This window comes from Hippocampus guttulatus, chromosome 14, assembly GCF_054856545.1.
Source record: "Hippocampus guttulatus isolate MCC_2025c chromosome 14, RoL_Hgut_1.0, whole genome shotgun sequence".
NCBI lineage: Eukaryota > Metazoa > Chordata > Actinopteri > Syngnathiformes > Syngnathidae > Hippocampus > Hippocampus guttulatus.
Window position 1 is genome coordinate 7,340,928 of NC_141274.1, and position 13,025 is coordinate 7,353,952.

Genomic DNA, 13,025 nt, shown 5'->3' on the forward strand with positions numbered 1-13,025 from the left:
CTGGAAAGTTACCGGACATTGTATTATGAAGATCTACAATAAATATCATTGAAAATTTCGTGGGGTTTTTTCTGCCGTTATTTTGACATATAAAATGCTTTGGGATGTTATAAGGATTTTTTGCTCTTTATAAGGATTTTTTTGGTAGTTTATACAGGTTGGCGCCCCGAAAGGTTGACAGGTATGCATATGACAGAATTATTTTTAAATTTTTTTTATTATCATTGGCTTTTTTTTTTGACAACTCATCAGTGCCACACATAGCGTTTGTCAATCAAGGAGGATAATAAAAATGCACGTCTCCCTGTTCACGGAGTGAAACTGTACCTTTGCCTCCGCAAGACGCCGAAGAACCCTTCTCACATGACACCTATTGACAAACAGCACAAGGTTAACTAACACTCTCGTTTAGCTCATCATGTCTGTTAAATGGATTTGTGTCACTGTTGTTGGGGAGAAATATGATGAAGAAGTATGGATTTGTATGATGTCGATGTCAATATCAGTAATTCAGCTGCACAGGATATTGGTCAGCGCGGCGCATAAAGCAGACGACTGTGCTCCAGCTGGTATTTTTGTACATTCCTTGTCATTTTAAGGGCCGTAGACATGACAATGCACAAAGAGGCGGCGGCCAGAACAATGACTGTCATGATTCGGTTTAGGGACCAACAGGTGGCACTGTAGGGCTCCCCCGGCAGCTGCACACCAGTTGGTCATTTGGTAATTAATTGTATAAAAGGACTCCTGCCCGAACACTCAGTGTCGGGTCATTGTTGCTTCTTGCTACTGTCATGTGTGTTGCTGTTGCTTCTTGCTACTGTCATGTGTGTTGCTGTTTGCTCTTAGTTTCTGTTATGTTTAGTTCATTGTTATGTTTTAGCTTTAGTCATGGGTTTTGTTTGATACTTTGGACTTTGTTTGTTTGGGATTTAGTTTTCTTTGTTTTAAATACAATTCTTCAAATACACCCTGCTCCTCCCTCCTGCCTGCTTTTTGGGGTCCACCACCACCACGCAACGTGACAATGACATCATATCTGCCTAGCGTCACATGACTTTGGTATCATGACAAATATTGATGCTCGTAAAGTTGAGGTTTTCTCCTCTGTTATTACTTTAAACCTCAAATAAAACTGTCACTGGGCGAACTATGTTTCAACACCTATTACACCAAAATATTATATGCTGGTTTAAAAATTCCTCCTTTACAAAGCGAATGCTCAGTTTTCATTGACGTGTTTCAGAGGGGTATTCTTTTAATACTAATTCATGGTATCTATTATGACCGTAACTTAGTTAACTTTATCACGTATTAGTAATAAAATTATTCATTAGCCACGACACACATTTATTTATTGTACACATGGTCCACTTTCATTTTTCTCCGGCTTGTTGATCGACCACAGGTGTGTATTCATGCCTATCGAACCGGAAGCAACACAACTCCTTAAAATACCCGTATACACGTGGTAGTTTTTTTTTAAAAAAAAAGTAACATAAGGATATGTGGTTGTTAAGGCGTGCGCAAATGTTCAAACAAGCCGCGTCAGTTGAACGTGAAGTGGAGGGTGGAGTAGTTTGAAGGTTGTGAGGGCACGGTTCGCTTCTCCGTCTACCCCCACTCACACACGCCCTCTCCCGGCCACGCGACCGGTACACAGCCGCCAGCCAAGGCACCACTCACTCCATCCACTCGCAAGTGTGCAATCGATTCACTCGCGGTCCTCCTACGAATGTGGACGCGGAGAGAGGAGGAGGAAAAGAAAAAGGAGCAGCGGCAGCAGCAGCAGCACTGGAGCGACGAAAGCCTGCCTATAAACAAGTCATATAAAAAAAAAGGAGGAAAAAAAAAGAGGGCCGACCACGGAGGTTCTTTCGTTTATATTTGAAGGAGCCGTGCAAGTTGTGAGACAAGCGCCGAATAGTTTTGTTTTGCCAACACCGCGGTTGCCTCGGCGCCGTCGACATGGATAAAGTTGTCGGTTGGTGGTTCGCCACCGTCACGCTGCTGCTATCCGCCCGGGGAGAAGTTTTTAAAGGTAAGCGAACGCGTCTGAGACATTCCGTGTAGCCCAAAACAATGTTTTTTTCTTCCTAACGAGGATTTGTCAACACGAGGATAGGTGGAAGATTCCGAACAGGTGCGATCACCTCTCCGCGTACGTTAACCAACGACGGGGGTCGAGTTGAGGGAGTTCACTGTTTGTGTGGGTCTAACTTTATCTTTATAAGTTGCCCTGTCTAATGTGATTAACCTCAAAGGGATTCCCGTGTCACCTGCAAAAATAAGAAGGTAAAAGTCGAGTCGAGCTAAAACATTTTTATTTTATTTTTTCATGAAATGATCACAATTAAGTGCATATTGTGTTAATGCTTGTTTTGCCGGTCTAACTAATAACTTTAATGAAAATGTATTTGAAGTGGAGAAATGTGCGGTATGGTAATGCCCGACGGTCCCCAAAGGACTCTTATTGACACCAGTAAAGCGCATTAATCCGTTCTACCGCTGATGAGCACTAATGAATGACCGACCTAATCGATCAGACTCACAAATATAAGCTCTTATTTAAAAGTTGGTTGACTGAATACAACAAACGCTACCTCAGGGGTGCTGTAGAGGGCAGTATTGCACACGCATGCAGCATCAATGGATGTAGAAGATGCAGATCAGAAGTTAACTTTGAACAAAGTCTTGTTAAATCATATGATATTCTTTATTAAAATCGATTATTTATTTGGTCATGCAATATAAATGTGCCTCTTCATCTTCTCCCACTTGAGTAAAAGTGCAGAGATTTATTAGCGAGAGCTCTGGCGGTGCTGGAACTGTCGATAAACACCCTCCTAATGGCGTGTGTGTGTGTGTGTGTGTGTGTGTGTGTGTGTGTGTGTGTAAATATGTAAACCAGGAAGAAATCAATGTTTCACTCTTTCCCCTGCGAGGTGACGGATTAGCCGCGCGGCAGGCTCGGGTGTTTGCTTTGGAGGGGACGTGCTAACAGCTCATGTGCTAATCAGATCACGCACAATGTTGGTTCACTAGGACCCCTTCCCTAGTTTGAGCTCCTGGAAGTCATCTTTAAATTTCACCTTTTGCTGCCCCCCCCCTCCCTCTAGCTCCATGTTTGTCTTTTGATGCCCAAGATGCAAGGAGACAACAATAAATCACTTGTGCCTGGCTGCGTTTTCGTCGCCACACACCGACGGCGACTGTTTTTACTCCTGAGAGTTTTTTTTTCTCTGATGTCTCTATTAGGGATAGGAATGTGGGGGGGAAAAAATGCTTTTTTTGGCCTTGACTGCAGCCCGTTTAGGCGGCAGACATTTGGCACATGCGCTAATATTGTTTTCTGCTTTGTGATACCAAGTAGTGAAAACCATTTTTGCTAAATAATTCCACAGTAAACTTTGCTCTCAATGTAGTTCCATCCTATTTTCATCTGCAGCCTTTTTAGGCAGGCCTGTCGTAATTGCATCCACCTTATTCTTGCGCCCCATGAGGCTGAGCATGAATCATCGGAGCAACTTCTTGTTTGAACCCGAACCGGCGTTTTTTTTACATCTTAACTGGCTGCATGGATTCACTCTCTATGACATTTACAGTCATAAACAATGTGGCAGTGCTAGTTGTCGCAACTTAAAAGCAAAACAAAAACCCATTTCAATTCCGCTTCCTACTAATGTAGCAGGGTAGGGGATGGCAAAAAAATTGCCAGCGACGATGTATACATCGTATGCTTAGCTACTTTCAGAACTCGATGAGCAATTTTAAAAGCTCGGAGGTGTATCAGTTCCTACACAGTACGCCTTGGACTTGCCGTGTTAGCACCCCAAAATTCCTCTGTGACATTACACGGGACAATAAGCATTGAGCCATTCTGACTTCAGTGTAACAAACGGCTTAGCGCTACTTCCAGTCTCTGTCACTGTCCGTGGAGTCGCTCCCATAATTGTTTCTGCAAGAGAAAACCTCGGCAACAAAGTGGATACTTTACCGTCAAATAGGGAAAGCCACTTCCTGGGTCCTTCCTGTTTCACTGCCTCCAAGCAGCCTGTTTAGGCAGCAGACTCATTGGGCATGTACTTTATTGTTTTAATCTGTACAACAGCCTGTTTAGGCGACAGGCTGGTTGGGTTTATACGGCACCGTGTACTGTAGACATTTTTTTTACTTCACTTCCACTTGAATTTCCAACTTTTTTTTCCCTTACATTGATCCAGCACCAAACTCGACTTTTCTGGACTCCATTTTTACTCAACAACTCCTAAACTAAACTTTGCCCGCTTAATGGGTTGATCTGATCCACATGAGCGCGTGAAGGCGCAATGCTGGTTAACTTTGTACCAATTGTGTATTGTACTTTCTTATGTCAAGTAGTAGAAATCATTTGCCCCCCCCCCCCCCATTATTCCTGCACTAAATCTTTCTTCCGTGACTTCCCGTTTTGATTGGTTTGTCTACAGCAACCTGTTCATTCAGGCATGTCAAAACTGTGCACTTTGCTTTCTGCTGCCAAGTATTGATTTGTAGTCATATTTAACTTTGTTCTAAATGTTCTTTCACCAAATATTGCTTCTTTTGCTTTTTCGATAGATCGGCAGCAGCCCGTTTAGGCGGTACACTTGGCTGGGCCTTAATTAATTTTTCTATCTACTTGCATCAAATTTCCTTCTCCTCTTGCTTGCTTCATGTTCACATCTGTACAGCAACCCATTTATGCAGTTCGTATTTAACGAACTTCATACTGAATAGAATATCCCCTGGAACCCGAAACATTAAATTTCTAGCGATTCTTGTGTTTTGTTACATTGCCCATCCTTATTCTTGCGACGAGCCATGTGCCGACCACGGCTCGTCATTCCTGAGTGACTCAGTCGGGCCTGATTGGCATACGCACTCGGACCAAAGAGAACCGGCACAGACGTTTCTCGGCGAGATAAACAACTTAATTGGAAGCAATCATTTAGTTCTCAACTCATTTTTTTTTTATCCCGGTTCCCAGCTGACTCCGATTTAATAGAGTTTTTCCGCGAGGTGTCCTGACGGATGGCAGCTTCCTTTTGTGGGCACCGGTGCAGAATTAATTTAAATATGCATGATTTTTTTTTCATTTTTTTTTTTCATCCTAACCACGTTGGAGGATTGATGATAGTACAAAGCAGACAGTGAGGTGTCGACATTCTTCTCTAACTTTGCTTCTCAGACACTTTTATTATGATGGTAATGAAGGCGGTGGAAAAGCGCTTTTTTTTTTTTTGCCCAATGCGGCGTTCGTGGTGTGACTCCCCCCCTCCCACCTCACTCGAAAAAAAAAAAAGAGATTGATTGTAACCGGTTGATTTCACTTCCTGAGGAGAAATTTGAAGAACTTCTCAAATGCTAAGTGCTGCTATTTAAATGTGTCTTTTGATGCGACGGCTGGCGGGGACGTATTGGAGAGGCCCGACACAAACACTCAGGATGTAAATATGTTACATTTGCATATTATATAGTGTCTGTTGCCTTCATCTTAAATGACAAATAGGACTGTATTTTTTGGGGGTGGGGGCACATTCACCATTCTTATGTGTATTCTGACTTGAAATATATCAATAAAAAAAAGAATAAAAACCGTATTTGAGGCAGATTAGTTTGGAAGCTTTAGAAATGCAGGATGCAAAAACCGCCATAAATTACAGGCAATGCTATCAAATCCAAACAAAGGATTAAATCTTGAGTTGTGGTTTGACTTTGGTACCAAAAGCAGAGCAACCTATTCGTTAAGGCCCGCCTAGTTTGACGCCTGAATGGTCTAGCGTAGAAATCAGAACAGGAAGTAAACAGGATCCGAGCAAATGTTGACGTGCGGCTATTTCAGAAAACCCAAATTGCAGGATTGCAGGAGAAAAAAAGAGTATAAAGAGTACAGGCTCAAAACAGATTTCTGCATAAACGGGCAGCTGTTGAGTTCGCACCAGGAAGATGTAGCAAAGTTTTGTGTGGTCCTCTTTCAGAAAAAGAAGGAAAAAAAATGTGTGACACAACAGCAGAAAGCACAGCATGCAACTTGTACAGACACAACCAGTGTGTCGCCTAATCGGGCTGCTGTTGTGATCCCAGGAAGAAATAAGCCAAATTTGTTGCAGCTCAATTTCGACGAATACATTTCACGACCTGGTGGCAAAAAGCAAAGTAAACGAGGCACAGCCGGTTTGGTGTCTTATCGGGCCACATTACAAATGCAAACATGAATTAAACAGTTTGTTCCGGGGCTATTTGCCAAACAAATAACTGCAACGTGGCAGCTGAAAGCCACGTTGCAGTTATCTCATTTTCATGAGAGGGCACACATGAAGCATAATCGACCATTAGCACTGGCCCAACCAGTTTGCTGCCTAAACAGGCTGCAATATGGATATAAATGGGAAAATAAACATGGGTTGGTGTGGGACTGTTTGTACGCTAATCAAGTATTTCAGAAATGGAACCCAGAGAAAACCCGCACAGGGAGCACATGCAAACTCCAAACAGGAAGTCCAAAACCGAAATCGAACCTTGCACCTCTGCACTGTCAGGCGGATGTGCTAACCAGTGGCCGCGACGCTAAAGAAATAATACAGTCCATTTGAAAATAGTCCCACACCGAACTTTGCTCACTTTATGTTTACTTCCTATTTCGATCACAACCGCAGCCTGTTTAGGCAGAAACCTCGTCAAAAGTTCTCCTTTGCTACCAAGTCGTGAAAGATTTGCCAGATCTCATTGATTCATTTTTCAAAACCTCCTCGCTTCTCACTCTTCTGTTCATAGCCTAGTGGCTCCGACCAAAGAACCCCTCGTGAAGACGCCATTTAAAGGTGATGTCATGTCACTGACGTGTGTCATAAATCAACGGGACCTGCGGATGGCCGAATTACCACCGCCGTAACACATGGCCACTTTATAATTGTAATAGGCTCTTTGACGTGTGATCCTTGCTCCTCGATGTGCACTGTCGACAATTCAGAGGTTGCTTAATATGGCCGTGTGAGAACAGAACAGCTTCCAAGTTGCGGTTGAATCATCGAGCAGCAAAGAGCTAAGAACGTTACAATTATGTAACGAGCTGTTACATAATGTTATGTACAATTATGGGAAATGAGGTCCGCCCAAATAGTGTATATTTTGAAAGTTGTCCCGATGCCGTACGTTTGCTCACTTCATTTTTACTTCCTGACACAATCACTCCAGCAGCCCTTTTAGGTTCCGACTTTACAGGCGTATTTGAGGGTTGAAGTTCCTTTATTCTACTGTATTGCATTGACACAAGAAGAAACAAGCCAAAAAGAATGTGAAGTCGCTATGAAGTTAAGTGTCATCACACACACAGACCCCCCCACCCCCGACAAAAAAAAATCCCATCCAGAAATAGCCACGGTGGTGTAAAATAAGCGCGGCCCATCCTGAGCTCTTCCAAGCAAGCGTGCCGCAAACTCATCAGTCCTTATCTTACGGGTCCCGCGGGTGCCACTCCACATTCGATCATTAGCCGCTGATTTGCCTGCCATTTTATTTACATTCTTGAGAGGCAGTAATAGTTTTGAAGTCGACTCTCGAGGCGGTGGCGGCGGCGGCGTTATGAGGGAGCCGTTGCCGCGGAATGATAATTGGCCTTGAGATGATGCGGCTGAGTGAAGGATGCCGGACAAACAGAGGCGCTCTAATTACGGAATGAGGAGGGAGGAAGGAACCGCAGGGGGGTGGGGGGGTTGAAAGCTAATGAATTGCACGCGGGCCGACACAAGGGCCGTCTAATGAAGCGAGCGGCGTGGGGACTGTTTGTGTGTTTGCTAAGCACGCTTGAAAAATTGTACGATGGCGCCAACACGTGTAAGGGGGGAAAAAATGTGGTGGGGAAAAATAAATCGGTATGCGGCGAATGGCGTCTGTGTGCATCGTAAGGTAGCTTGGTTGTTGAGTAGAAGTGCACTAACCAATGCCCCGAGCCTCACTTTATTTATTACTAATGATGACCAGGAGGAGGAGGATGAAAATCTGAAAGGGCTACGGCATCTCCGTGGGTTTGTCGAAGGGGGTGTCTTGTTCAAAAAGTTTTTGAAATGGTTGTTGTCCGACGTTTGATTCCTTCCTCGTATTGCGAGCCGCTTGAGAGCCTTTTGACTGATCTGTCAAGTGCCACAGAATATGATGTTCTGTGACAATATAACTACCGAAGCTACCAAAACAAAGAGTAGATTCTCTCTTTTTTTTTTTTTTTTTTTTACCGGAAAAAAACCCTGCTTTCCTGCTTTCAGTAATTAGCAGGCGCGGGGCTTAACAATGTTGTATGATGTTTCATCTGTTTGGCCTGAATAAAATTCTGCCTTTCCGAATTCACTTTTGTTTTTCCAGGGTTGGTGCATTTGAGAGGGGGTGCGCCATCTCTTTTTTTGTGATGTTGTAGCGGGTGTATGTGCTGTTGTATGACTTCAGAATTTTTTTAGTTTAATTTAAAAAATAAAAATCCCCCCCCCCCAACTGGGTTTGTTTAAATCGACATTTCTAATGAAGGTTTGCGCATGTTTGTGTGCTGGAGAGGGGTACGTTTTAGGGTCTGCGTGGCTTTTATATTTAGGAATGGCTGTGCTAAATCACTCTGTGTTGGTACAAGACTTGCCAAAAAGCTGCCAGTGTTTCTGTTAACTAGTCACAGTGCAAGTAGTGGCACTAGAGGGGGTTTCGGGGGGGGGGGGTGTATGTCGGGCGGGCAGGGGTGCACCGCTACTGCTTGTTCCACCTTGTCTCCTGTTATTTATTAAGCATGTGTCAAGGCTCCGGCGGCAGGCAAGGTGAACTCCGCCCCCTCCATCCGCTGGGCTTGGTGAGGAGGGGCTGCTGGGCTTGTGTGTGTGTGTGTGTGTGTAAGAGGGGTGGGGGGGTGCACTTATGAGTGTAACCAGGGGCAAAATCTTCCATTACTGTCAGCGTGAATCTGTTGCCGTCACATTAGCGCACGTCACGCGCGCTCATTAATGCATTAGGATCTTGCTGGCCCGACAGCCATTTGCACCGGGGGCTGTTTGCCCTTGTGCCAAAAAAACGCCGCCCGGCGCTCCACCTATTGACCATTTAACTGTTCAATAATGAAGCCATGCCCCAGGATGAATGGCGCCTCAGTGGGGCATCAGATTAAAGTAGGGGGGGAGGGGGGGAATTACATTTTCATGAGAGGGCACACATGAAGCATAATCGACCAACACCACTGATTATTTTCTCTCTGTCGGGGTTCCTCGTGCCCTGTGTCTCTTCATGGATGCTTTTAGTGGCGTTACTGCGTGCCACCGGGGTGGTCACTATCCCGCCTTCCACGAAGAAGGAGATAGTCAATATTGAGCCCTTTGGAAGCAAAAAAGAAAAATCCCACAAACAAATGACAGACACAATATGAATCCGCAATGAATGTCTGAAAAGGCACTTAGGATGTGGAAGTGTCCCTCTGCCAAATTCTATCTGAAATGGACTGGCAAATAAATGCCGACTCTACTTCTCACTTGATCCTTTGGGTGTTTTATTCAGTCTCGCGTCGGGTCGTTATTGCTCACGGTAGAGTACGCTGCAACATTAAGTCTCACCGCTTTTGCTATCCGATATCCACATTTGTGTTTGTGTCCTGTCAACAGCGCATATGAAAAGCAGTTTTATTACAGGCACTCTTGAATACTTGGCTCCTCCGTTACTGTGGCTACTTTGCTTTAATAAAAAGCGCAGACGACCTTGGAAAATATACCGATGATTAAATCGATATTTAATTGCCTTAAGTCTGATGGATGCATTGTGGGTGAATAACAGGTGATTACAATCGTGCTGATTTTCAATTTGAAACGACACAAAGGCCATACTTCCAGAACATCATCGCCTTTATGTCAACATGTTCTCATACTCTGCTATTTATCGTCAAAAGCTAAGAGAAACATGAATAGAAAACCCGCTTGCGCAACAAAATATACAACACACAGCGATGTCTGTGAAAATGGTTTGTGATGTTCCGATAAAGCGGAAGATTTCCAGAACCACAGTAATTCCACGGCAAAGTGGACAGACAGTGGAAAGTTGTCGAATGCTGTGCGCATAAGTCCCCCACCCTTGAACGGCTCAATAACGGCACAGTTCCAAACCTCCTCTGGCACAATTTTATCAGGAGCAACTGCAGTCAAGCCTGAAGGGCAAAACTGAAACACCCCCCAAAATCTTGGAGAGTGTCAGAAGAGTTGAAGCTGTTTTATCTGCAAAGGCGGGACTCCATGCTATTGCTTCAGGCATGTCACGCAGCTCGTGTGGCGTACTATGTGGCTCAATAATTGCACATGAGTAGTGTATATATGGATACAGATGAATACTTTTTTTTTATGTTGCTAACCGTCTTGTGTCCTAATAAGGAGTGCCTCAAGGCTCTACCCTAGAGCTATGGCTGTTCTTACTACTACTGAAGTGTTTTTTTTTTTACTTTTGAGTTTAATTGGTTCTGTCATTAAGCTCGTAACTCAATTTACTTGCAAAATTGCACATTGAAATGAACTAAAATGCCATTAGTGTATATATCGTATTGTTTGTGTTGATACCTTTGTTGCATTCTAAATAAGGAATGCTTCACGGCTCCGCCCTTGGGCTATTGCTGTTCTGATTACGACTACACTGGTAGCTCGGGCTGAGCAACGAATGGAAATTGAACTGTGATTTTGATTTTGGCTTCTCACGGTCATAAAAATATTATACTTGAAGGGAGATAATTCACGTGCTGAAATATTGATTGAGCGATAATCTAAAATAATATGGGAAATAAACCATGTAGAAAACATCGTTATCTATGTAATGAAGAAACAGAAGCTTCGTACCTATGATCGGTTTTTGGCTCAATCCCTAATTACAAAGCGCAGGAAGAGGCAACGCTGAATGAAAGGCAACCTTCTTGATTACACGTTAGCCTGATGTCACATTCGTTTGAGAGCAGTTATTTGAATCCCCGAATGCTGCTTTCATCATGCTGGTGGTCAACGCCGGCAGTGTCAAGTTAATTTTTTGTCAGCCTGGCTGAGTACAACAAGGCGATGCCAAACACGCCAACACTCCCTCACTTGCCTCGAACGCTCACTACGTCGGCGACCAACAGCTGCGCGGCCAAACAATAACCAGGGAAGGATGAGGTTTGGCCCAGTGCTGCGCTCCCGGCCTGTAATCACGCAGCGAAATTATAGGGCCGCGGAGTCATGTGACGTGCGGAGTGAGCGGGGAGGGACTAAAAGAAACAAGCATAACAAAAAAAAAAGAGTTGAAAATGTTTGTCGACGGAACGTGCATCTGCGTAAACAAAACCGAGAAGGGTCCAAAATGTGACATCACGTAGTTCTTTTGCTATTCAGGCGTGAATTTGCATAGTCTTGGTTTGTGTACTTGTTTGATCTTTTTACTCAACATGCTTTACAATTTGCCATGATTCATTTTCCTTTTTTTTTTTTTTACTTAATGCGTTTAACATTATTATTGTTTCACTGTATTATGGTATACATTTTTACATTCATCCCATTTTTTATTTTTATTTGATAGTATTCGTTTTTGTTTTTATACATGTTTACTTGTTATATTTTTATTAAATTATTTCTAGTTTCGAGTCTTTACATTTTAATTTAATGTTTCGTTTTTCCTTGATTGGTGTTTCCACTTCATAATTGTTTGTTTTTGCGAAAGACGTTTTATGTTTTTACTTCACATGTATATATAATTTTTGATGGTTTTCTTCATTTTATACTTAGTCAGTGTAACATGTCTTACGTTCATGCACGTCGCCTCCAGGCTTAGTTTTGTTTTGCTAGATATCAGATATCAGAACGGAATGAAACCAGTTAAACTAGCCATTTGAGAGCGCCATCATTTTTTTTTTTTTGGCTTGGTACTCTCCAACACCTAAAGTGTTTTGAAGTCGCTTATGAATATATTTTTTTCCCTCTATTTAACCTGCAGCCGGAGCCTCAGCTTGACTCGAATGTAAATATATCTTTTCCTTTCCTCATCCAAGTCTTTGAGCGAGTCCCTGGGCTAACCACGCATTTCCCTTATTGCCATTCCTCGTAGATCTTAATGTGGAATTAGTCATAATAGGATTCCAGCTGGAGGTAGGCAGCCGAATCTATTCAAAGAGGCCGGGGACACGAGAGGCTGGATTTGTATCCTAAACCCCCCCCAATGTTTGGAGATGATTTTACAGTATATGCCAATAACTTGATGACATTCGGTTGTATTGGAGAAGGTGGCAAGCACAGCTTTGCAAGAGGTGGCTTGACTTTTGATGTTTTCAGGCTTGGATAGTTTTTTTTTTTTCTCGCTTTGACCAATTCCACTTTGTCACCCACCTTTTGGCCTGTTTTTGACCGGCGTGGAGTCTTTACATTTGGTGGATTGTGATCCTCCTTCCTCTCTTCTTGTCATTCTATAAATGAACTTGATCAGGTTTAATTTACTGGTATGAGGTCCAGACCTGCTGGTCTGGTTATCACCCAGATCAATCTCCAGCGCCAGGGTGGCGCCAATTAGCCAGGCCCGTGCGTGCTTTCACCGAGGCCTCCAAGCCGCCACCGCTTTCTGTCGCAACCAAGATAATAAGCCGACATGTTGTCACTAACCACTGCTGCTTGTACATGCTGAGGTGCAAACAATGTGTCAGTGTTCCAATGTCTTTTGGACTAATAATTACAGGAAGCGTCAGAAGAAAAGAAAAACCACAGTGAAAAATCTCCTGCCGTTTTCATGTACGGTAAATGCCAAGGCAGCCTTGAGCGTTAGAAACTCCATGGCAACCGTCAGAACGTTGCGCCAGGTGCCGGACGGCAGCTGTTTGTGCCTAATGATGTCAACCTAAAGCTTGATTTAAAAATGTCCCGTAGTGCACGTTCGTGAGGGGAATACATAAAGTGGAATTCAGTTAAAAAGTCACTTATACATTGGTAATGAATGATCTCCGCCGAGGAGGTTGTTAACATTGTTAAGGGAGAGTTTGCCATGTTAAAATTGCT

General features: G+C 43.5%; 1 protein-coding gene across 6 annotated transcripts in view; it reads left to right on the forward strand.

Annotated features, from left to right (window-relative positions):
* The first annotated feature begins 1,679 nt into the window (after window positions 1-1,679).
* LOC147194769 (receptor-type tyrosine-protein phosphatase mu) overlaps window positions 1,680-13,025 on the forward strand; it is a 136,813-nt gene continuing 125,467 nt past the window's right edge. For all 6 annotated transcript variants that reach the window (XM_086128948.1, XM_086128950.1, XM_086128949.1 and 3 more), the window contains exon 1: window positions 1,680-2,041. In XM_086128948.1, coding sequence (XP_085985074.1) covers window positions 1,969-2,041 — 73 coding nt within the window. In that variant the 5' untranslated portion in view covers window positions 1,680-1,968. The remainder of the gene's footprint in view (window positions 2,042-13,025) is intronic.